Consider the following 25,924-nt stretch of genomic DNA (forward strand, 5'->3'; position numbering starts at 1 on the left):
CTATGACTGTATGATTATATACTTTTATATCAGCAATCCTCGTAGTGTCACATAATTAACGACAACAACAAAACTATCCTAATCGTTTCGCGTTGCAACGCTTTATAATTTTCTGGTTTTAAATCTTCAAAAGATGCATATATTGGATATTTTAGAGCATGGTAAATGTTTAGTATTATTGTTTCCTCACAAATATCATAACTACAGCGAAAATTTGCGAATCTGAAACATTTTTTTTTATTTTGTCAATTTACCAAAACGTGAAAAGATCTCTTTAATGTGTACTGAACTTTAATAAACATACTGAAAGTAGAAAATGTAGAAAGCATTGATTACTTAACCCATTTTAAAGATCAAAACAACAACCAACGTTTTATAGCAGGCGGGCTTATGTATGTCTCGTTATCTATTTGGTCTGAATCAAAAGTGTGTCATTGTGATTTGACATTTATTATTCTAGAAATATTATTAACATTTGTTCTGGGATCCATCTAATCACCTCTCAACAAACACATCTTTAACTGACAATAGTTGTGCACATATTTAATTTCCTTCCGGAAGTTATTTTAATGTGCAGTGTCTTAAGCGGATATCTAATTAATCTGTTAAATCCATTTCAGTTCATTTTCAACATTTAGACTTTGAAAATGTGGCTGAAATACCTGATATTCCTGGCAGGGGCCTCGCTGTTTCGAACAGGTGAGTTGGTTGGAGAGAACAGGCTTTGGTTTTAAAATCGGTGATATTTTTTAATTGTTCCTTTTTAAAGTTGCTTGATATAAGTTATTACAATGTGATAGGCGCTGTTGTAAGTAGCAGAACATGGTGCGGTATGCAGTTCGGGAATGATTATTGTAAAAACTATGTACACATATATAAGAAGAAACCGCGTAAAGATCTATATGGCAGTTTGAAATGAGCATTAGAAAGTGCCTTATTGATCTTAAATATGCTTCATTCGCTTCATTCAGAAAGTCGAAAGTTGCATGTTTGTGCGCATGAATAATTCCGTTTCTTATTTGGCAATGCGCGCTGTCCTGCCTCTCAACAAGCAGTTTGGCAACTGAGATCGCGTTCAAATCGATAAAAACAAAACACATATTGAGGTTAATACTGTATTTTATCTGTAGCGGGTTTTATCATGTAAACAAACCTTCAACGAACGACCTTTATGAACGACCTTTATGAATTATTGGAGCGCATCTTTTCACATGTCATTAAATAGTCATTAGATAAATTTTGTGCAACAGTTTAAGTGTCTAAATCAATGCAATCTGATCTAACTCATTAAAACATGTTTGTTACAGTTCTACATAAAGAGTTTTGTATCAGTGGTACGTACGAAATGTAATAACATATCTATACAAATGTTCAGATAGAAAATCCCTACAGCGTAATCAAACATTCACTGTTATACGTGTTTCGCAGTTTGGCCAATTTATTAATAAGTCGATTAACGAGAAAGTTTTGTAACAATTATGGAAGACGGATTCAACAAAATTGACACAATGTTTTAAATGTGTCGCTGCAAAAACAAATGATTGTAAAACGTAGTTTTGTTGATGTTTTGTGTATAGCTAAAGTATTACCAGTTATATCGCCGGATGAAACACTTCTGTCCATAAATCTCAGAAGTGTCAAGCATATGAGAAGTTTTAACGATCAAAATCGAGTCGAAACTTACGATTTGTAAGGCATAATCGTATCTGTTAAATACAATAACCTTTTCGTGACACAAGCACTTTGATGACTTACATATAGCTCTAACGACCACAACTAACGGAGAAGCAATATAATAGTGTAATAAATGGTTATTGCATCCGGTGTGATATTTAGAATAATGTGTTTTTAAGGAAACATGCACATGATAATCAAGAAGCACACACCATGATCAATACTGGCATAATGTTAGAAGCCAATATGACCAGTTTATGGATTGTATACATGTGATATATAAATACATGTCATATATGTGAATAACCTTTTATTGTTTTATGTTGTTTTTTTCATGTGAACGCCAATACACAATATAATAGACTAGATATAGATCTACAATATTAATCATATAAGTTATTGACAGAAACCGTTGACAAGGTGTCCAGTGACTACTGGTCATGGCGGCTGTCAATCTCCAGGGAATTCTCCACTTCTATCGGCACCTACAAGTACAATGATAGGCTTGATTCGTATACATATGAGAAAATCGAGGACATGAAGGTATTTTAGAGAGAGACTGATATAAGTATTTAGTTCGTACGCATATGAGAAGCTCGAGAACATGAAAGTTTTCGAGATTGTAACTGATCTGTTATTAATTGCAACACAGTTTTCAGTCGCAGTATAGTTTTCGTTTACTCTGTCTTATATCGTTTGCATTCGGATATAAAGTTACCTGAATGTATTACGCATGCTTGTGCGATAATGTATCACCGGAAAATACACCGACAATTGGAAAACACAGCCTGTGAGATGACATGTGGGCGACTGAAAAACCAGGGATTTCTGTCGTCCTTTTAGAGAAATATTGTGTGTTTTTTAAACACAGTTAGACGCGATGAAAAGAAACCACCAATATTTTCACACAATTTTGCTAAAAATATAAAATACAGAAATCAAACTAAATTATTGTTTACATTTTATTATACCCCCACAAACGAAGTTTAGGGGGGTATATAGGAGTGAACTTGTCAGTCGGTCGGTCGGTCGGTCGGTCTGTCTGTCGGTCCGTATTAAGTGTCCGCTCTCTAATTCAAGTAGTTTTCATCCGATCTTCACCAAACTTGGTCAGAAGTTGTATCTACATGATGTCTAGGCCAAGTTCGAACATGGGACTTGCCGGGTCAAAAACTAGGTCACGGGGTCACTTAGTGCGTTTTAAACATTTAGCATGTTGTCCGCTCTCTAATTCAAGTAGTTTTCATCCGATCTTCACCAAACTTGGTCAGAAGTTGAATCTAGATGATCTTAAGGCCAAGTTCGAACATGGGCCTTGACGGGTCAAAAACTAGGTCACGGGGTCACTTAGTGCGTTTTTAACATTCAGCATGGTGTCCTCCCTCTTATTCAAGTAGTTTTTATCCGATCTTCACCAAACTTGGTCAGAAGTTTTATCTAGATTATCTGAAGGCCAAGTTCGAACATGGGCCATGCCAGATCAAAAACTAGGTCACAAGGTCACTTAGTACGTTTAACACATTGAGCATGGTGTCCGCTCTCTATTTCAAGTAGTTTAAATCCGATCTTCACCACACTTGGTCAGAAGTTGTAACTAGATGATGTGTAGGTCAAGTTCGAACATGGGCGATGCCGGGTCAAAACTTAGGTCACGGGGTCACTTAGTGTGTTTTAAACCTCACCATGTTGTCCGCTCTCTAATTCAAGTAGTTTTTATCCAATCTTTACCAAAATTGGTCAGAAGTTGTATCCTGATAATGTCTAGGGCAAGTTTGAATATGGGCAATGCCGGGTCAAAAAACAAGGTCACGGGGTCACTTAGTTCGTTTTAAACATCACAATGTTGTCCGCTCTCTAATTCAAGTAGTTTTCATCCAATCTTCACCAAACTTGGTCAAAAGTTGTATCTAGATGATGTCTAGGTCAAGTTTGAATATGGATCATGCCGGGTCGAAAACAAGGTCACGGGGTATCTTAGTGCGTTTTAAACCTCGCCATGTTGTCCGCTCTCTAATTAAAGTAGTTTTCATCCAATCCTCACCAAACTTGGTCACAAGTTTTATCTTAATGATTTCTAGGACAAGTTTGAACATGGGCCATTCCGGGCCTAAAACTAGGTCACGGGGTCACTTAGTGCGTTTTTAGCTCGACTATTATATATGAAATATATATAGTGGAGCTATCCTACTCACCCCGGCGTCGGCGTCTGCGTTAGCGTGCAAATGTTAAAGTTTTCGTACTACCCCAAATATTTTCTTTGCCCCTTGACATATTGCTTTCATATTTTGCATACTTGTTTACCAACATAACCCCAACCTATAAACAAGAGCAGACAACTCTATCAAGCATTTTGTCATAATTATGGCCCCTTTTCCTTTTAGAATATGCAGAAAATGTTACAGTTTTCGTACTACCCCATTTATTTTCATTGTCCCTTGACATTTTGCTTTTATAATTTGCATACTTGTTCACCAACATCACCCAACCTATAAACAAGAGCAGACCACTCTATCAAGCATTTTGTCATAATTGTTGCACCGTTATATTTAGAATATGCATATTATTGATAAATCTATGTTAAAGTTTGCGTACTATCTCAAATATTTCCTATATCCTTTGACATATTGCTTTTATATGTTGCATACTTGTTAACCAACATGACCCCAACCTATAAACAAGAGCAGACTACTGTATCAAGCATTTGACATAATTATGGCCCCTTTTACACTAAGTTAATTGAACATTTTGCTTAAATTGCCATAACTTCTTTATTTATGATCACATTTATTATTACTTTGACAAAACCACACTTACCTGAATACAACAATGGATTCCACCCAAACAATACCCCACGCCCCTACCCAGAATCCCTCCCCCCCCCCCAACCTCCCCCCCCCCCCGAATTTTTTTTTAAACATCATCTAATAAATTACCACACCCCACATTATACCCCCTCTAACCCCCACCGCCCTACCCCCTCCACCCCCTCCCAATTTTTTTAAACATCATCTAATAAATTACCACACCCCACATTATACCCCCCTCTCACTCCCACCCCACCCACCCCCATCCCCCCCCCACCCCGAATTTTTTTTTAAACATCATCTAATAAATAACCACACCCCACATTATACCCCCCTATCATCCCCATCGCCCTAACCCCCACCCCCCATTTTTTTTAAACATCATCTCATAAATTACCACACCCCACATTATACCCCCTCTCACCCCCCTACCCCCCTACCCCCCCCCCCAAAAAAAAAAAAAAAATTATTTTTCCTGTTTTTATTTTTGAAAGATCGTCTAATAAATTATTGAATATGAACAATTTCCCCATGATGGCTTACGTTATACTGTCAAGCACTCGAATAGTCGAGCGCGCTGTCCTCTGACAGATCTTGTTTAACATTCATAATGGTGTCCGCTCTCTAATTCAAGAAGTTTACATCCGATCTTCACCAAATTTGGTCAGAAGTTTTATGGAGATGATCTTAAGGCCAAGTTAGAACATGTGCCTTTCTGGGTCAAAAACTAGGTCAAGGGGTCACATTCGCATCGTCTAATAAACCTACATTCGACACAAAGATAATTTTGGGAGAAAAAACACCATGTTGTCATCGCAATCTGACTTACTAGCACACATGAAAATGTGTAATAGCTGAACAACTAATGTTTTTAGCAATTCAAATGGTATGCAAATACTTCATAGACGACCCTCAAACTTACCCCAGTTTATGAAAGGTTTAAGTTCAACACCTCATGAAAAGGATGGGAATTGTGAAAAATCAACATACTTCCGCATACCATGTAACAAGCTGCTATTTATAAACAGTTGTATTTTGAAGACCTTGTGATAATTTTTAAAGACTTATTCAAAACCAAATACTTCGTCATTTTATGAGCTGATAAAATACAGTTCACCACCGCAAGCCCTTTGTTTATACAGTACGCATATCTTTGTTTATTCTTCAGTTTGTAATTAATCTTAAACTTTTGCTTAAGTGTTCTAGTCTTTAAAAGGTTATTTCAAGATTAATTTATACAAAAAACATGTATATAAATAATTAACGTATTCCTCGCATAACGTATTGAATTGTTCACGTTAACTTTAAATAACATTGTATTTCCAATACGCTGCCCAATATAATAATTTACACGAAAAACAACACGTTTACTAGAGTTGCGACACCTTAAGGGTTTCGCGGGATGGAATGAGTGGGGAGATCAATTCAAATTGAAAGCCGATTGTTTCGACAAAAATTTGGGTACGAAACAATTTAGGTACGAAAAAAAATTTGGGTACGAACAAATTTGGGTACGAAAAACATTTTGATACGAAAAAAATGGGTTCGAAAAAAAAAAGTTGGGTACGAACAAATTTGGGTACGAAAAACATTTCGGTAAGAAAAAAATGGGTACGAAAAAAATTGGTTACGAAAAAAATTTAGGTACGAAAAAAAATTTGGTTACAAAAACAAATTAGAGTACGAAAAAATATAGGGAACGAAAAAAATGAAGGTACGAAAACTATTTTGGTACGAAAACATTTAACATTTGTAAAGACATAAAACAAACTAAAAAGATTTTATTTCATGTTTGGGTGGTGTCCATTGTAGTATGTCAGGTTAGTGTTGTTTTGTCAAAGCATGAATCAAATTTGATGATAAACAAGAAACAATCGGAGACGGGTGATGCTCCCCAAAGGTTTTTTGGTCACAATATTGCACTATATATTCAGATAAAAGGAAACGTCTTGAGGGGCATAACTCTGGACAAAATAATACAATGGATGGTTAAGTAACTTAAAAATTTCAAAGGGCCATAACTCTCTAAATAAATCATGTAACCCGAACCCACTTATAACATGCGCATCTCCTAGAGGTAGTTAAGATTCCCATAAAGCTTTATTGTATTCCAGTCAGTAGTTGGGGAGAAATAGCCCGGACAAGAATTGCACTACATAAATATGTACAGTTTATAGAAAATGTAAAAGGGCCATTACTCTGTGAAAAATCAACCGAACATAACCGGCTGATAATATGCACATCTCCTGTTGGTAGTGAAGCTTCCCATGCTGTTTCAGTGAATTCCCATAATAAGTTGCTGAGAATTAGCTCTGACAAGAATTGCACTATATGTTCAATGTAAAATTTCAAAGGGCCATAACCCTGTGAAAAATCATCCGCCGAGAACCGGCTGATAATATGCACATGTCCTCTTGGTAGTGAAGTTTCCCATAAATTTTATTGAATGCCAGTCATTGGTTGCTGAGAAATAGCCCGGACAAGAATTGCACTTTATGTACAGTTAATGGAAAATTTCAAAGGGCCATACATTGTAACTCTGTGAAAAATCATCCGACCAGAACCGGCTGATAATATGCATGTCTCCTCTTGGTAGTGAAGCTTCCCATTATGTTTAATTGAATTCCAGTCATTAGTTGCTGAGAAACAGCCCGGACAAAATTGTGCACGGACGGACAGACGAAGCGGCGACTATATGCTCCCCCCTTAAAAAAATTGGGGGGGAGCATAATAAAGAAGTTGTGGCAATTTAAAGGTGGTACGCAAACTTTAAAATAGATTTATCAATTATATGCTTATTCTTAGTGAAAAAAAGGCCATAATTGTTACAAAATGCTTGATACAGTTATCTGCTTGTGTTTATACATTGGGGTCATGTTGGTTAAGAAGCAAAATACATGTATGAAAGCAATATGTCAAGGGACATAGAAAATATTTGAGGTGGTATGCAAACTTTAACATAGATTTATCTATAATATGCATATTCTAAGTGAAAAAGGGCCTAATTCTGTTAAAATGCTTGATACAGTTGTCTGCTCATGTTTATAGATTGGGGTTATGTTGGTAAAGAAGTATCCAAAATATAAAAGCAATATGTCAATGGACATAGGAAATATATTTGAGGTGGTACGCAAAAATTCCAATGCGCGCGCCAACGCCGGGGTGAGTAGGATAGCTCCACTATATATGTTTCATATATAATAGTCGAGCTAAAAAGTAAATATACTATAAACAACAAGCTAACCTCAATCACAACTTTAATGCAATGCAGTTAAACAATAAAGTTACAATGATATGCCAGGGATTGAAACTAATTTTTTTTTATATTGTGGGCAACCATCTTTAGTATTTTGGTTGCCCAGATAAAGAATAACCAGCCCAGAAATACAACATGTATCAACATGTGAATATTATTATAATAGATAATTATATACATTTGCTGACAAAACACATGATCAATGCATGATGTATTATTATGAGCCTGAATTGAATCATGTCCTATTCCTAAATAATGAATGTTATTTAACTAGTATTGATCCATGGTGATCAATTGTTTTTCAATTTTTATTGCACTGTATTGTTTTATGCTTTAAAAAAAAGAAGTTTACCAACTTTTGAAAATGAGTTGCCCAGGCCAAAATCTACTTGCCCTGGGCTCACGGGAAACCACTTATTTCCATCCCTGTATGCTCTTCATTTTCTGTTCTTCCATCCCATTCTCAAAATTAATTTTAAAGCACAATATTTTTAATAACATTTGTATGAATTGCTAACCATTATCACCCAAATAACAATTTTACAAAGCTGTAATCCTGTCGTAAAGATTTAGTTTACTATTATCAGTGTTCTCTTAACTTAAATACCGGCAACCAGCGATTTTGCCGGTTACATTTACTCTTGATGCCGGCTACTTTTCCCAAATATATCAAGTAAATGTCACAAATGCTTTTGTTTTACTGCATAGTTGCCGGCCATATAACTGGCTACTCAAATTTTTCTGGAAAACACTGAATTATGCATGACAAACACACAATACTTACATGTAAATAAACCTTAGATTCGTTTTTAAAATAAATTGACACTTCCAGCTTGTCGTCAGTAAAATCCAAAGATTCAAATAATTTTCCACGAGATACGTCAACAATCAAATGAATGAAAAATAAAAGTAAAGAAAGCCGGATTTAACATAAGTTTCAGGTTCATAAACACAACAAGGTAAAGGTAGTCGGTGAGATATAATAATAATACAGTTAGTAAGGCCCAAACCCTGGGTACGGTAAATATACTAAATCATACCCGGGAATTTTAACACTAAATCGGTTGTTGTCGGCTATTTTGTAAAAATTAATTATGTTTACATTTATGTCAATTTTCTGTTCAATGGCATTTATATTATCAAAACTCATTGTTAAAATCAATAATGTGATTTAATTTTAAATCTTAAATTGTTTAAAGTCGCGTCATTGTATGACGTCGTCAAGTATAATATTTTCCACGACATCGCAGGTTCACTTTTTACCGTCATAGATTTTTTAAAAGAAACATTATTTGGTTTGCAAGGTCCGTTAAATGGGGAACACCATATTCGGTATTTATATTATGTTTTAACAATTAATTCATGCTGTGTAATAAATATTGTATAAGATATTTCGATTTTGATTGAAAATGTTTCAAATTGTTATTTATGAAACCTCTTATTCTAATGAGTGTATGCTATTATATTATACTTTGAAAAGCATATCTGTTGTACTTTAATCTTATTATTCATTTTTTATTGTTAATTTCATTTATTGTAGAGAATCGTCAATGTTACATCTAGTCGCCAATGCTTGTTGTCAGTGTTAGTCGTAAATGCTTGTGATCATTGTCGTCAATGTTAGTCGTCAATCCTTATCGTCATTATACATGAAGGAAATAAAAGCAGAAACAGAGACGTATTCTTGATTACTTGCTTATTCCTACGGCGTCCTCTCAACACTCAAACTAAAAAGCATGTTGATGCAGATTTTTTAAAAGAGAAGGTTGTTTAAGGTAAACAATATTGTTTTATGTTATCGGTAGCATGTTTAACGACATTGGATTTTTGGCGGATATACAACTCGGATACAATCTAATATTTGCGGGTATGTTTAAGTTTATTTACCGTACCCGGGGAACATGTAAGTAAAGTTAAGAGTACCCGGGGTACATGTACCGGTAAGTAGTACCCGAGCCGAGAATGACCAATCGAGCCTTAGTAAGTGATTGATGGTGTATGGGATAGCATGCACTGAGGGTGTATATTTTTCATGAACAAGTCAATTGAAGGTGTTAGAGATGCATTGATCCATAACATTAAAAAGGGTAATTAACCACGGGCTTATTAAAATTAAAACGATGACATTACATTGTACCAGCTGTTTATTGTTGAGTACTGTAAGCTTGCAATATTTTAAATAATGTAAACAACTTACCTTGTATTAAGTTGGCACATTGTTGTCAGGTGTAGAAACTTTTTATACTTATTTCTGTTAAGTTGCACTGGCAGAACCAAAAGAATTATGTAGTCGTTTCTGAATAATCACGAAACAACCTACTAATGCATATATGCTTGCCAGTTACTGAGTTTGTGCATTTCCATTCATTATATTATCGGCCTTGGCAAACAGCGTAGACCCAGATGAGACGCCATGTGGTGTCTGCTATTTCGTTACGCTGAAAATTTCCATATCCACGGGTGTTTTTGTGTCAAATGTTATGGTTTTTCAATAGATCGTATACTTATCTACAAAACAGCGAATTAGCGTTCACTTTACATCATCTATGTTATTTTGTTAATACTTTCGAGCGTTCTTTTCGAACCTGTATTGGCAGCCATTGGTCGACGCCGTCTGCTATTTCAAACGCCGATGATTTCCATATCCACTGGTGTTTTTTTTATGTCAAATTTTATTGTTTTTTTCGTTGGATCGTATACTTATCTACAAAATAGCTAACTAGCGTTCACTTTACATCATTTATGATGATCTTATTTTGTAAATATTTTGTGAGCGTTCATTCCTACGTTGCTATGTCGTCAGCCATTTTGATGGTTGGTTTGTTTACTTTCCGTCTTTCGGTTTCTACTGCAAACGAAATTAATTGATTTGCTGCTCACGTTTATTTATTGATTTAATAATAAAATATTAAACCCTAATAATGTAATAGATATTATCGGATAAATAGAATACCATTCTAATACCAGTGTGTACTTACATTTATCTCGGAAAGCCTAGCCGCGTAAACCTTTCTTCAACTCGTAGCACACAAATTCACAATACGTTGAATAACACATTGATTTATATGATGTTTATTAAAAAAACACACTTGTGTACTTCCGATTGATATTCAAACACAATTATTACGTCTTTGTTTATCGATTAAACGCCTAACTTTATATTAAATTAATAACGCGTAACGTCAGTTTCTTTGTTTCGTAGCAAGATGGAAGCTAGCCTAAGCGCTTTTCATGACGTCACGCGCGCGTGCCCTTTCCCATAAAAATATTTAAACGCAAAATACTCGAAAACTAGTTTTTTCCTAGGTATAACGCCTACGCCAACAGGTAGATCGCATTCTTGTCCATATACATGTCAAATTTCAGCAAAAGTAACCGACTAGTTTTCAAGCGCCACAAATCGCGACTATATGCACCAGCTTAACGAAACTTAGCCCCCTTTATCATTCGTTCGAATGAACGTCATCAATGATGACGTCCAATACATCACTCATTCCATACTAGAGTTGCGACACCTTAAGGGTTTCGCGGGATGGAATGAGTGGGGAGATGAAATAAAATTGAAAACCTATTTCTTTTTGTGCATTTAATGATGGTAACCTAAGTTCTCGCAAAAATATAATATACATATCACATGAAATTAACCATAATACTGGCAGACATGTTTATTGTTTCGAAGCCGTTCGATTAGCTACCTTAAAAAGTAGAACTTCAATTCCCATGACTATAATATTAAAAACGTGAAAAGAGCAAACCACTGCATTGTGTCGGACATCCCCATCTTAAACACTATCGACTAGCATTAAGCCTTTTTCTGTGTCTACAAAATTCTGTGTATTTATTGAAACATCATTATAGCTTTGCGTTCAAGATAGTGTTGAATTCATTTTGCAATGCAATCAGCGCTTTGATTTTATATTACGAAATGTATTACGCAGTACATTGTGTGACGTCATTTCGGTGACGAAACACAACAGTTTTATTTACACTCTCTGAAATTTAAGGACATGTCGCGGACGTTGTGTTTTAAATCTGTAAACTATTTGTTTAAAGCATCGAACGAATGCAAAACGTATTTCGGATTGTGTGTTCATCATGCATAAATGTAAACATAAATAGGAATACAATACAATTGTGTGGTTTGAACTAAGTTTCGATAAAGACATGGATTAATAAAGGTGGAAGTGCATATCGTTTCAAGGTGTTTGATATAAACTTTGGATTAAAGTAGTCAACTTATTGTTACAAACATTGGATTAATAATGTCATTTAGATAAGCGTGACGTTTATACTTAATTAAGTATTTTTATAACTCTTGTTAAAGCTGAAATTGAGTCATCAAATTTCGCTACAAAACGGTGTCAGTTGCAATAGATATGTAAATGTGCTACGTTAAATTAGTATTATGTTTGATTATTTTGTTTATTTGTTACGCACTTTATGCTGCTAATGATGTGTTGCTCACGGCAAGCCTCGCCGTGTAAACCTTTCTTCAACTCGTCGGACAAATTCAAGTACACGTGATACTTACATTGTATTTTATTTTTTTCTGTGAATTTGATGATGGTCACCAAAGATATCGCAGAGATTTTAATATACATGAAACTGTTTCAATTAATGCTATTTTGAGAAGTCCGTCCCCGCTCTGCCGTTTGTTATTGTTTATATCATACTATTTTGCTGCTCTATATAAACATTTCTCCAAACCGGCTTTCCGTAGTTTTATTTTGCATGCAACTGATTGCGCAATTTATGACGTATGTTGTGTGACGTAATTTATTTGTCAAAACAAACAATTTTAAGTAAAATTCTCTGGATGTTTTTAACAGTTATTTATTTGTTTAAAGCATCTAACGAATGCAAAAACGTATTTCGGATTGTGTGTTTATCATACATAATTGTAATTGTTATAAATATTGGATTATCGTCGTCATTAAGGTACGCGTGTTGTTTATACTAAATTGCTTTGCTGCTCACGTTTATTTATTGATTCAATAATTAAACCCTAAATTAATAATGTATTTGTCTCATGATTATCATGTATATTAAAGATATTATCTGATAAATAGAATACCATGTTAATACCAGTGTGTACTTACATTTATCCGACACGTCTCGGAAAGCCTCGCCGTGTAAACCTTTCTTCAACTCGTCGCACACAATAACACATAATTTTTTGTCATTTATATATATATCTAAACAACCACACTCGATCTCCACAAAAGACATGCATGTGTACTTCGTATTGATATTCAAACACAATTATCGTTGTTTATCGATTTAACGCCTAACTGTATATTGCATTAATAACGCGTAACGTCAGTTACTTTGTTTCTTAACAAGATGGAAGCTAGCCTAAGCGCTTTTATGACGTGACGTCACAATGTTTATCTTAGCGCGTGTGGTTTCCCATAAAAAATATTCAAACGCAAAATACTCAAAAACTTGATTTTTCCCAGGTATAACGCCTACGCCAACAGGTAGATCGCATTCTGGTACATATACATGTCAAATTTCAGCAAACGTGTTCGGCCAGTTTTCAAGACTCCCAAATCGCAGTGATTTGCCTCAGCTTAACGAAACTTAGCCCCCTTTATCATTCGTTCGATTGAACGTCATCAATGATGACGTCCAATACATCACTCATTCCATACTAGAGTTGCGACACCTTAAGGGGTTTCGCGGGATGGAATGAGTGGGAACTAAACAAATTTGGATTCAAAAATTTTGGGTAAGAAAATGTGGGAACACAAATTTTGGGTACTAAACAAATGTGGGTACGAAAATTTTGGTTACGAAAAAAAATGTGGGTACGAAAATTGTGGGTACGATGGGTCAATGTTAAGGTTTTAGCATGGCGGACGCCGGACGGCGAAAAGACACGACACGACGCGATGAGCTGGCTATGACAATACCTCAGGTATTCTCCGAAAACAGCCGAGCGTATATGCATAAGTCAGTGAGTAATACTCAACAAGACTATTGTCAAGCAAATTTGTCCCCTACCGGCTCCACCATTGTCAGAATTTATTTTATGTTTTTATTTATTGCCATAGAAACCAGAATTTTTGACGTAGGAACAAAATGAAATCACGTGCATAATGTCCTTATTGCCATCTATCCATGTTTCAAGTTTCATGAAAAAATATTAAGAACTTTTAAAGTTATCGCAGGATTCAGAAAAGTGTGACTGACTGACGGACCCACAGAGCGCAAACCATAAGTCCCCTCCGGTGAAACCGGTAGTGGACTAATAAAAGCTAGGCACGGTGTATAAAATCAGAACCACTGGGTCGAATCTGCTGAAACTTGGCCACATTATAGATTATAGTCCAAACAAGCTACAGAATTAGCGTTTTTGGACCTGACGGCGTAAAACATTAACCAATAATGGACAGCACAAAATGGGTCATTTTGTACAAAAAATGTAAACTTTAAGTGGCATTTAATGACCTTTAGACATCAGAAAATTGCAAATTTTTAATATTCTGCACACTTCGACTGTTTTTTTTTACAAATTTAGAAGCATTTATGCTTGGGATGTATATAAACCCTGTTATTCAGTGTCAAATTTGGCCAAAAATCACAATACAATCCCAAAAATGGCTAAGCAGCAATGCCCCTTTAACATTATTCCTTATATTTAATTGTATTGTTTAAAAAGATAACTGTGTATATTTAATCATAATGGCTCTGTATATCACACATGATAGGGCACTGCTGGGGCTTGAACCCAGAACTCATCTCACATTGTAAGATGCGTTTTTCAATTAAACTACAATGACTGTATCTTGTGAAGTGGAGCCAACATACACCCACATACCGGTAAGTGAAAAAATCATTCTGTCCATATATTTGTACTGGGCGTTAGTGAAAGTGAAAGTCTTTTTCCAGGTTTTCCCTGATTTCCAGGTTGGCTGGGAACCATGTTTAACTATGATAAAATGTTCTTTAGATGCCATGTGTATTAATATATAGGTCTATTTTTCTGAGATATTAATGAAAATGCCTTTGGGTATGTGGCGAATATTTAAAAAATCTGCAACTTGATATATGGTGCTAACACGGTAAAATTGTATGAGCCCAAATTATAATAGATGAATGCCTATTATGCTTCTCTGCTTATACTATGACGACATGTTCATACAATGCCATTTTTATTAATATACATGTATATGCCAAATTTAATGAAAAAGACTTGAAAATGTGTTGCAAGATACCAAGTAAGAAAAAAATCAGCATTTTTATGTAGGGTCTTCACACGGTAAAATTATTTGTGCCCAAAATAATAATAGATGAATGCATATTAGGCCTCAATGTTGCTTATACTATGACGACTGGTTCATACGATGCCATTTTTATAAATATCTATGCCAAATTTAATGAAATAGACATGAAAATGTGTATCGCCAGGTACCAAGTAAGAAAAAAATCAGCATTTTTATCTAGGGTCTTCACACGGTTAAATTATTTGTGCACAAATAATAATAGATGAATGCATATTAGGCTTCAATGTTGCTTATACTATGACTACTGGTTCATACGATGCCATTTTTATAAATATCTATGCCAAATTTAATGAAATAGACTTGAAAATGTGTGTCGCCAGGTACCAAATAAGAAAAAAATCAGCATTTTTATGTAGGGTCTTCACACAGTAAAATTATTTGTGCCCAAATAATAATAGATGAATGCATATTAGGCTTCAATGTTGCTTATACTATGACTACTGGTTCATACGATGCCAATTTTATAAATATCTATGCCAAATTTAATGAAATAGACTTGAAAATGTGTGTCGCCAGGTACCAAGTAAGAAAAAAATCAGCATTTTTATGTAGGGTCTTCACACAGTAAAATTATTTGTGCCCAAATAAGAATAGATGAATGCATATTAGGCTTCAATGTTGCTTATACTATGACTAATGGTTCATATGATACCATTTTTATAAATATCTATGACAAATTTAATGAAATAGACTTGAAAATGTGATTCCCCAGGTACCAAGTAAGAAAAAAATCTGCATTTTTATGTAGGGTCTTCACACGGTAAAATTATTTGTTCCCAAATAATAATAGATGAATGCATATTAGGCTTTAATGTTGCTTATACTATGACGATATGTTCATACAATGCCATTTTTATTAGCATATATGCCAAATTTAATGAAATAGAATTGAAAATGTGTGTCGCCAGGTACCAAGTAAGAAAAAAATCAGCATTTTTATGTAGGGTCTTCACACGGTAAAATTATTTGTGCCCAAATAATAATAGATGAATGCATATTAGGCTTCAATGTTGCTTATACTATGACTACTGGTTCATACGATGCCATTTTTATAAATATCTATGCCAAATTTAATGAAATAGACTTGAAAATGTGTGTCGCCAGGTAACAAATAAGAAAAAAATCAGCATTTTTATGTAGGATCTTCACACGGTAAAATTGTTTGTGCCCAAATAATAATAGATGAATGCATATTAGGCTTCAATGTTGCTTATACTATGACTACTGGTTCATACGATGCCATTTATTAAAATATCTATGCCAAATTTAATGAAAAAGACTTGAAAATGTGTGTCGCCAGGTACCAAGTAAGAAAGAAATCAGCATTTTTATGTAGGGTCTTCACACAGTAAAATTATTTGTGCCCAATTAATAATAGATGAATGCATATTAGGCTTCAATGTTGCTTATACTATGACTACTGGTTCATATGATGCCATTTTTATAAATATCTATGCCAAATTTAATGAAATAGACTTGAAAATGTGTGTCGCCAGGTACCAAGTAAGAAAAAAATCAGCATTTTTATGTAGGGTCTTCACACAGTAAAATTATTTGTCCCCAAATAATAATAGATAAATGCATATTAGGTTTCAATGCAGGGTTGGCATATTGACCGGTCAATTGAGTATTGACCGGGCCGGCAGTCAATACCCGGTTAAAACCGGTCAATACTGGTCATTACTGGTCTTTACTGGTCGATTAAAAATTGTAGCATTTAAACATTACAAAGGAGCCATTTTATATTAAATCAATAATTATTCTGTAATTGATAAACTTTTTTCTTTGTTATTTATTTTTAAAAAAATCTTTAAAAAGCTGTAAAAAGTTACTTCTTAATTATTTATGGAAACAGCCTCAAATACATAAGGACTAAGGCAATATCTTTATCTCAGTGTATCACATCTGTTACTAATTAGCCGGATTTTACATAAATTCCAGGTTGATAAACACAACAAGGTAAAGGTACGGTACCTTGTAGTCGGTGAGATATAATAATAATACAGTTAGTAAGGCTCATACCCTGGGTACGGTAAATATACTAAAACGTACGCGGGAATTTTTTAACACTAAATCGGTTGTTGTCGGCTATTTTGTCAAAATTAATTATGTTTACATTTATGTCAATTTTCTGTTAAATGGCATTTATATTATCAAAACTCATTGTTAAAATCAATAATGTGATTTAATTTTAAATCTTAAATTGTTTAAAGTCGCGTCATTGTATGACGTCGTCAAGTATAATATTTTCCGCGACATCGCACGTTCACTTTTTACCGTCATAGATTTTTTAAAAGAAACATTATTTGGTTTGCAAGGTCCGTTAAATGGGGAACACCATATTCTGTCTTTATATTATGTTTTAACAATTAATTAATGCTGTGTAATAAATATTGTATAAGATATTTCGATATTTATTGAAAATGTTTCAAATTGTTATGTCAATTTTCTGTTAAATGGCATTTATATTATCAAAACTCATTGTTAAAATCAATAATGTGATTTAATTTTAAATCTTAAATTGTTTAAAGTCGCGTCATTGTATGATGTCGTCAAGTATAATATTTTCCGCAACATTGCACGTTCACTTTTTACCGTCATAGATTTTTTAAAAGAAACATTATTTGGTTTGCAAGGTCCGTTAAATGGGGAACACCATATTCTGTCTTTATATTATGTTTTAACAATTAATTAATGCTGTGTAATAAATATTGTATAAGATATTTCGATATTTATTGAAAATGTTTCAAATTGTTATTTATGAAACCTTTTATTCTAATGAGTGTATGCTATTATATTATACTTTGAATAGCATATCTGTTGTACTATAATCTTATTACTCATTTTTTATTGTTAATTTCATTTATTGTAGAGAATGGTCAATGTTACATCTAGTTGCCAATGCTTGTCGTCAACGTTAGTCGTCAATGCTTGTAATCATTGTCATCAATGTTAGTCGTCAATCCTTATCGTCATTATACATGAAGGAAATAAAAGCAGAAACAGAGACGTATTCTTGATTACTTGCTTATTCCTACGGCGTCCTCTCAACACTCATACTAAAAAGCATGTTGATGCTGATTTTTTAAAAGAGAAGTTTGTTTAAGGTAAACAATATTGTTTTACGTTAATCGGTAGCATGTTTAACGCAGTGTTCTCCAGAAACATCTGAGAAGCCAGTTATATTTTCAAAGTAGCCGGCGATTAAGCAATAAAACATGTGCATTTGCACCATTTCAATTGATATTTTGGGGAAAAGTAGCCTGCATCTAGATTGAATGTAACCGGTGAAATCGCCGGCTGCCGGTGCTTCCAGAGACCACTGTTAACGACATCGGATTTTTGGCGGATATACAAATCAGATACAATCTAATATTTGCGGGTATGTTTAAGTTTATTTACCGTACCCGGGGTACATGTAAGTAAAATTAAGAGTACCCTGGGTACATGTACCGGTAAGTAGTACCCAAGCCGAGTATGATCAATCGAGCCTTAGTAAGTGAGTGATGGTGTATGGGATAACATGCACTGAGGGTGTATATTTTTCACGAACAAGTCAATTGAAGGTGTTAGAGATGCATTGATCCATAAGATTAAAAAGGGTAATTAACCACGAGCTTATTAAAATTAAAATGATGACATTACATTGTACCAGCTGTTTATTGTTGTATACTGTAAGCTTGCAATATTTTAAATAATGTAAACAACTTACCTTGTATTAAGTTGGCACATTGTTGTCAGGTGTAGAAACTTTTTATACTTATTTCTGTTAAGTTGCACTGGCTGAACCAAAAGAATTATGTAGTCGTTTCTAAATAATCACGAAACAACCTACTAATGCTTATATGCTTGCCAGTTACTGAGTTTGTGCATTTCCATTTATTATCGGCCTTGGCAAACAGCGTAGAATCAGATGAGACACCGTGTGATGTCTGCTATTTCGTTACGCTGAAGATTTCCATATCCGCGGGTGTTTTTATGTCAAATGTTATGGTTTTTCAATAGATCGTATACTTATCTACAAAACAGCGAATTAGCGTTCACTTTACATCATTTCTGATGATCTTATTTTGTAAATAATTTCTGAGCGTTAATTCCTACGTTGCTATGTCGTCAGCCATTTTGAAGGTTGGTTTGTTTACTTTCGGTTTCCACTACAAACGAAATTAATTGATTTGCTGCTTGCGTTTATTTATTGATTAAATAATAAATTATTAAACCGTAATAATGTAATTGTCTGAATATCATTTATATTCAAGATATTATCGGATAAATAGAATACCATTCTAATACCAGTGTGTACTTACATTTATCTCGGAAAGCCTAGCCGTGTAAACCTTTCTTTAACTCGTCGCACTCAATACGTTGAATAACACATAGATTTATGTCATGTTCATTAAAAAACCACAATGTGCACAAAAGACATGCATGTGTACTACCGATTGATATTCAAACACAATTATTACGCCTTTGTTTATCGATTAAACGCCTAACTGAATTAATAACGCGTAACGTCAGTTTCTTTGTTTCGTAGCAAGATGGAAGCTAGCCTAAGCGCTTTTCATGACGTCACGCGCGCGTGCCCTTTCCCATAAAAAATATTTAAACGCAAAATACTCGAAAACCTGATTTTTCCCAGGTATAACGCCTACGCCAACAGGTAGATCGCATTCTTCTCCATATACATGTCAAATTTCAGCAAACGTGTTCGGCCAGTTTTCAAGAGACCCAAATCGCGGCTATATGCCTCAGCTTAACGAAACTTAGCCCCCTTAATCATTCGTTCGAATGAACGTCATCAATGATGACGTCCAATACATCACTCATTCCATATAGACACATATACATGTTCAGTGGTATCTGCGCTATTTCATTGTAGGTGGAAGTAGACGGCTTTTTGAAGCGTTTAACGCTGGTGAACAGTTCCTCTCTGGTAGGAGAAAAGCTGATCTCGTTCAAAGTTCTTAAGGAGATCCTGGAAAACGTTCGAGATGGCTATGAATGGAAGGAGTATGGCCATTTCATGATTAGTATTCTTTAACTGGAGGACACATTTTTACAGTAGCGCTGGTTTCATTAATGATACATGCATATAACATGTATGATAATGTTTGCTCTGATTATATGTTAGTTTGGGTATATTTTATTAGCTCATCTATTTTTTGAAAAAAAAAATTATGAGCTATTGTCATCACCTTGGCGTCGGCGTCGGCGTCCAGTTAAGTTTTGCGTTTAGGTCCACTTTTCTCAGAAAGTATCAATACTATTGCATTCAAACTTGGTGCTTTTACTTACTATCATGAGGGGACTGGGCAGTCTAAGTTATGTAACTCTGACTGGCATTTTGACAGAATTATGTGCCCTTTTAATATTCAGAAAATTGAAAATTTGGTTCAGTTTTGTGTTTAGGTCCACTTTATTCCTACAGTATCAAAGCTATTGCTTTCATACTTGCAACACTTATTAACTATCATAAGGGGACTGTGCAGGCAAAGTTATGTAACTCTGACTGGCATTTGGACGGAATTATGGGCCCTTTATACTTAGAAAATTGAAAATTTTGTTAAGTTTTGTGTTTTGGTCCACTTTACCCCTAAAGTATCATAGAAATTGCTTTCATACTTTGAACACTCGCTAACTATCATAAAGGTACAGTAAAAGGACAAGTTGCATAACTCTGGTTGTCATTTTTACGGAATTATGGCCCTTTTTTGACTTAGTAACTTTGAATATATGGTCAAATTTTGTGTTTCGATCCACTTTACTTCTAAAGTATCAAGGCTATTGCTTTCAAACTGCAAATACTTTCATGCTATCATGAGGTTACTGTACCTGGCAAGTTGAATTTTACCTTGACCTTTGAATGACCTTTACTCTCAAGGTCAAATTATTAAATTTTGCTAAAATTGCCATAACTTCTTTATTTATGATAAGATTCGATTGATACTTTGACAAAACTACTCTTACCTGACATACCACAATAGACTCCACCCAAACCATCCCCCGTGCCCTCAACCCCCTCCCCCCCCCCCCCGAATCCTCCCCCCCCTATTATTTTTTTTAAGATCATCTTACAAATGACCACCACACCCTCACACTTTACCCCCCCCCCACCCCCCCCACCCCAAAAAAATAATTTTTGGGAACGGTTAAAAAACACAAATATTTGTTTTTATTATTTTATTTTTGAAATACCGTCCAACCATCGCACCCAAGAATCCCCTCCCCCCCCCCCCACCCCCCGCCCCCCACCCCCGAATTTATTTTTTTTTTGCTTTTTTTTCGCATTTTTGGAAGATAATGTAATAAATGTCCACACCCCCACACTATACACCCCTCTACACTCCACCCCTCCCTCTTTTGTTATTGAAATTAAGAGTCCATTCACCTTTAAAAAGAAAATAGATGATCGGTCTGCACCCGCAAGGCGGTGCTCTTGTTTAAGTTTATCAAAGGCATATATACATCTTATTTAATGCATTTCACAGTTATTGTGCATTAAGGTGTGTTTTGCTGCGTTTTGACATTTAAAAACTTAAGTACTACACAGTTATAGCTTATCTAAATATAGGTGTATGTCGTACGAAGTCATACACTTACATTTAGATAAGCTATAACTGTGAAGTACTTAAGTTTTTTAATATGTCATGGCTTTGTTGATCCCGTGTATGATATATAACAAACAGCATTCCAATTTTCAATACATTTTTATTATGACAGCTATCAGCCTTTGAACCCAATTAATTTCTTGGAGCTCTGGTTTTACGGTCTCGACATGTTTGTCTCAGCACAGCCGTTTGACACCGAAGGCGACTTTGTTAACTATGTTCGAAGAATTGAAGAAGGGCCCCGACAGGTATTTACTCTAACGATGTTATTTCGTTTATGATTTTTTTTATTCTTCCGGAAATGCTTGCGATTTGATTTAATTTGCGTAAACAAGCACTATATGCATACATATATGGTTTATTTTTAGATAGAGGAAATGATAAACTTGAGTCGCAGAGCCATTGCAAACGGTCACACGAGCCATAATGCCTCAGTTGTGAGTAACATGCGTATGCAGTTGCACTCGTTGAAAAGCACCAATGTCATTTGCGTGTCCATTAAGGGGTTCTATATCATAGAGAATACAGTTGTTTTCTGTAAATAAAATTCATACAACAAGTTGTATAATTGAATTTTTCCATCTCAAATAAATTAAAATCAGGTATTTAAAAATAAATAAATGCATAAACAAAATTAAGATACGTGAAAAGAAATTCATGGCTTTATCCTTTACACATACTATCTCGATATCAAGTACATATTATAAAGTGAGAACCCCATATCCTATCTCTAAATCAGAGACCCCGTATATATATATTTATTTATTTATTTATTTAGTTATTTATTTACTTATTTATTTATACGCGATTTCAAACATTGTATTATATATGTTTAATAGTCCCGTGTTCCTGGAAACATAGACGACATGGTTAAACCACCAAACGAATCAGCACTTTACTCCCCACTCAAAAAAGACAATGCCAGTGCCATTCTGGGAAAGAATGCGTATGTATACAATATAATGTTACATTGACTTATACTTTGTTGTCATTTGGTATGGGCTTAGATTCCTCTAGTCGTATTCCGTTTAAGTTTCATCCATACTACATATTATTAAGATGCACGATAAAATAGTTTTATAGTTTTGTTAACAGTGTGTCCATTTTCAAGTGGAATTTATTGGGCTCATAACAGTGTTTGTATGTGGACATGGGGATAAACAGTGCTAGTTTATTCAATTTGCTTACAGAACTTATTTTTAACATATCGGTCGGTTCTTTATTTAGTGCGGCGGTGGAAAAACGGCTTCAAGATGCCATTACTGCATTCAATGCTAAACTCCTTAAGGCCAAGGAGTTTTTAATCAACGTAGGTGTATGCGTCATGTGTAATTTTAATGTTAATTTATAAATAAGTACATTACGTTGCATTATTTTTGGCTACGAAACATATAAAATTGTCATGTGTCATGTTTTTGCGAATCCAAACATTATTAATTATATAACATAACAATTTCTGCAAAGTCGATTACGGCATCATAATATAAAACGGAGTTGTCATCTTTGAACCATATTTTCATAAGTGCTATTTTTTCTCTGAATTGTAAGACGCCCGTCTGTAGATAGAATACCTATCTGTTTGTTAATCTATAGTATATCTTGTGCGAAGAATATTAAATTAATGTTTTTTCGTATAATCTTCAAGGAATATATGCCCAAAACGCGCCCTGGTCTCGGGTTAAGTAGCTTGCCCGGAGGAAGAGAAAACTATCAAGCCTGTCTAAAGATCCATACTTCCACAGAAATGACAGCACAGGAGATCCATGACAAAGGCTTAGAGGAGGTGAACCGAATCGAGAAGCTTATAAGACAGGTACATGGTTTATGGCAAAACGGATGACGATATAATACCGTCTTTTTTGTAAATCAATGCGTATGCATTTAGTCATGCGTAAAACAATATAACAATCGGATTCAATTATTAATCGCATGCGCGCAGCAGACCCATATTCTAAGTAGACAAATCGCCTCATTTATGTTTGGACCAGATTGTGTGCCCCATGATATGATGTGCATAGATATGATTCTACACCGCCGTTTGCGATTGAAGTTCTTGAAATATAACCCCAGATTTGGTCAATTCAAATCAACATGGTTGAGATGGTGCCAACTAACATGTTAAATATAAACCAAGTACTTAGCCGTCAGAAACTTGAAACGCATTTGAAGTTACAATCGCTATACAATTATTATGTACATGAGAATGCCCTCAGTAGAAAATTCATGGAACTACTCATTAAACAATAAGGTCGGTCCGTATCGTATGGTTTGTTTATCAAAGATTAAAGTATGGTTATTGTTTTATTTGTAGATGTTGTGTATTTTGTAATTTTCAAATCAACAAGCACTTTAAAACCAAAACAGGTGTAGGGATATATTTTGTTATCCCATTTTCAACGCGACATTGACGGTATAACGCCTTATGGAATATACTAGCCTGTATCCAACCTTGTGACAAGTCTGTTGCGTGCACGGACTATTTTTTACTTTACCACTGAATGATTTTTCATAAGAAATAAAGTCAAGAAAACTTTAGCTTCAAAATTATACGACCTTCAACCTTTAAATCTAGTCATATGACAAAATATTTCGCCATCCGTATAATAAATCAGCTGATTCCGCGACTTATTTCACATGAACATGTACTGTATATCGACATATTTGAATTGTCAATTTTTCACATTTTCCTTATTTTGTGTAATTTGCATTGTTTATAACCCATGCAATTAATTTTGACATTTAAGAATGTACAACAAGCCATACAAATATCGCACAATTCATAAATAATCTGCAATATTTGCTTTCCGATTTAATTCACGTTAGGCATAGAGCTGGGTAAAGTATAAGATGGTAAAAATAGCACCACACTGGAATTCGGAACGTCCCATTTTGTACACGGTATTATCCACTCATTTATTTGTTGTGTAATGGAATGTTTTCATTCTTTGTGTATTTATATATTAAATTATTTTCTGGTAAGCGCATTTACCATAGACAAATAAATAAGTGTGCAAGTTTAAACATAATTTTGTTTGGATGCAGAAATTTTGCAAATGCAACCGAGTTTACCAACGGCTATTATTGATAAACTGCTCCGGTTCATTTTAACAGCAGTAATGTAGAGAACATGACGTAGCGTGTGACGAAGAAGAAAGTTTATTGAGTTCGTTAACTCATTTAAATATAGTGATAGGATGGCATAAGGGTCTTTATTTAACTATGCTTAAACAATTAATAAAGATCCTAGATGCAAAATCGTCAATTATTGACTTACATGGATTATTAGATGGATTTCAAAGGATAAATAAAGGTAAGATACTAGTTCGAACTAGCTAACGAAACTTCACATACAGTTTATATAGTATTGACATACCCTGTATAAAGTCGCGCCAGTCAAAAATCATAAAAAGCGACATTCAAAGTTATGGTACCCAGAACTAAGTTCGAACGTGTTTTGCTTTTTTGTACTTCTGTCGTTCCCTGTTCTCGGGGAAATGATTTTAACATGGACGCCATTGATGCATCGGATCAAACACGGCATACCCATAACATTATATAAAAACACGTTCTGTATGTACTTAAATTCGTCGTCCGAAGTCGGAAAACGTATTGCCCTGTATATTAGGTCAAATAAAGTGTCAGTCGCTGCAATTGTCTGTTTTAGTGTTTACTCGTAGAAATTGTCAAGGTCGTCGATGGTGTACATGTATGTTGACATCGACATCATTTTGTCAGGAGGCAATCGCCGCCATATTGGATTTTGATCATTTTCTTTCGAAAATAAAATGAATTATAGTAATGTAAAATCTTCTTTTCGCGGTCGTAATGTGTTACAATTCGGATACTGCCTTAAATTGAATCGAGGCATATGGTGATATTTTTACTTGTTTTACAGTTTGTGTGTGAATTTTGTAAGACTATTTTGTGTACCAGAACAAATACATTTATATCACTACGCATGGTAACATTCGTTAGATTTTAAGCGCTTTTAAGACTGAATTAAAATTATTGTTAAGGTTATTAGATCTATTTATGTTAAATGTCACGTTGAAAAAAATCAAATGGGATAAATAGAATACTAGGATTGGCTTGAATACAGGGAAGTTTATGTTGCTCGGCTCGAACAACGAAAGCGCTCGCCAAGGCTCGCGCTCCCGGCGTTCTAAGCCTCGCAACATAAACTTCTCTGTATTCAACGCTAAGCTAGTATTCTAAATTTTCTTATCCGAATATGCTGGCGTTGCACTCGTTGAATTTCTCTTGATATCATTATGCATAAAATAAACTTAAAAA

The 25,924-nt window shown here is 34.6% G+C and overlaps 1 protein-coding gene across 1 annotated transcript in view; it reads left to right on the forward strand.

The window, feature by feature from the left end:
* Positions 1 to 522: 522 nt before the first annotated feature.
* LOC127831342 (uncharacterized) overlaps positions 523 to 25,924 on the forward strand; it is a 38,880-nt gene continuing 13,478 nt past the window's right edge. The window contains exons 1-8 of the mRNA XM_052356310.1: positions 523 to 699; positions 2,081 to 2,217; positions 19,903 to 20,033; positions 21,744 to 21,879; positions 22,000 to 22,068; positions 22,471 to 22,577; positions 22,859 to 22,940; positions 23,277 to 23,444. Coding sequence (XP_052212270.1) covers positions 648 to 699; positions 2,081 to 2,217; positions 19,903 to 20,033; positions 21,744 to 21,879; positions 22,000 to 22,068; positions 22,471 to 22,577; positions 22,859 to 22,940; positions 23,277 to 23,444 — 882 coding nt within the window. The 5' untranslated portion in view covers positions 523 to 647. The remainder of the gene's footprint in view (positions 700 to 2,080; positions 2,218 to 19,902; positions 20,034 to 21,743; positions 21,880 to 21,999; positions 22,069 to 22,470; positions 22,578 to 22,858; positions 22,941 to 23,276; positions 23,445 to 25,924) is intronic.

This window comes from Dreissena polymorpha, chromosome 5 (assembly GCF_020536995.1).
Source record: "Dreissena polymorpha isolate Duluth1 chromosome 5, UMN_Dpol_1.0, whole genome shotgun sequence".
Taxonomy (NCBI): Eukaryota; Metazoa; Mollusca; class Bivalvia; order Myida; family Dreissenidae; genus Dreissena; species Dreissena polymorpha.